The sequence below is a fragment of the Monoraphidium neglectum genome (assembly GCF_000611645.1).
Source record: "Monoraphidium neglectum strain SAG 48.87 unplaced genomic scaffold scaffold02568, whole genome shotgun sequence".
Lineage (NCBI taxonomy): Eukaryota > Viridiplantae > Chlorophyta > Chlorophyceae > Sphaeropleales > Selenastraceae > Monoraphidium > Monoraphidium neglectum.
Window position 1 is genome coordinate 3,424 of NW_014011060.1, and position 930 is coordinate 4,353.

Consider the following 930-nt stretch of genomic DNA (forward strand, 5'->3'; position numbering starts at 1 on the left):
GAGTCTCAGCACGCCTCGCCTGCCCAGCTTCTGCCCTACAAGAGCCGCACCTGTTTGGCACGTACAGCGCCGCGCTGGGGATGAGCCCCCGCCAGAGCCCGCCGAGGCCTTCCTGCCGCACTATCAGGCGCGCCATGGAGAGGCCATTCATACGCGGGTGGCCGGCGTCCGCAGAGGCGGCCGCCGCGCTTCCGGCGCCGTTGCTGTACACGCGCCGCAGGTGCGGGCGCCGCCACTGCTGCTGCTGCTGCTGCTGCTGCTGCTGCTGCTGCTGCTGCATGCCGTCCGCGAGGGGATCCAACACCCGCAGTCGCGCCCGCGCCGCCGCCAACGCTGGCGACCCTGCCCGGCTCCCAAACGCCCGCCGCTGCTGCCCCGCCTGCCCGTCCGCCCCCGCGCCTCTGCTGGCCGTGGCAGCCCCGGCCACGCCGCCGCCGCCACCCCCGCTGCCGCCGCCGCCGCCGCCGCCGCCGCCGCCGCCGCCGCCGCCGCCGAGGTCCGCGCCGTGCACCATCAGCCGCTGGCTGATCACGTCCACCGGCACGGCCACCACCTGCGTCGCGAGCGACGCGACGCCGCCCGCCACGAAGTTGGACGCGCCGGCCAGCGCAGAGGGCGCCATGGATGCCGCGAGGGACTCGTTCCCCTGCATTGCTGCCTTTGTCAGTTCGAGCATCGTCAGGTACACGGTGCGGCCGGGGATGGTGCCGAATATGACGGTGCCAAAGCCGCGGTAGAAGCCGCGCAGGCCGTCGGCGCGCCAGATCGCGGAGGCCGTCTGATAGGAGCCCGAGATGCCGCCGGATACCCCATGTGACGCCATCTGGCGGGTCTTGACGACTGGGGGGGCGTGGGGGTGGGGGGCGGGTCCCGTTCAAGCCCGGGCGCGCGGCTTGTGAGGCAACCAGAATGAATGTGCGTGTGCTGGGG

General features: G+C 73.8%; 1 protein-coding gene across 1 annotated transcript in view; it reads right to left on the minus strand.

The window, feature by feature from the left end:
• Nucleotides 1–823, minus strand: part of MNEG_11044 (hypothetical protein) — a gene marked incomplete at both ends in the record, with an annotated part of 1,954 nt that extends 1,131 nt beyond the window's left edge. The window contains one exon of the mRNA XM_014040484.1: nucleotides 51–823. Within this exon, the coding sequence (XP_013895938.1) occupies nucleotides 51–823 (773 nt within the window). The remainder of the gene's footprint in view (nucleotides 1–50) is intronic.
• Between the last annotated feature and the right edge of the window lie 107 nt (nucleotides 824–930).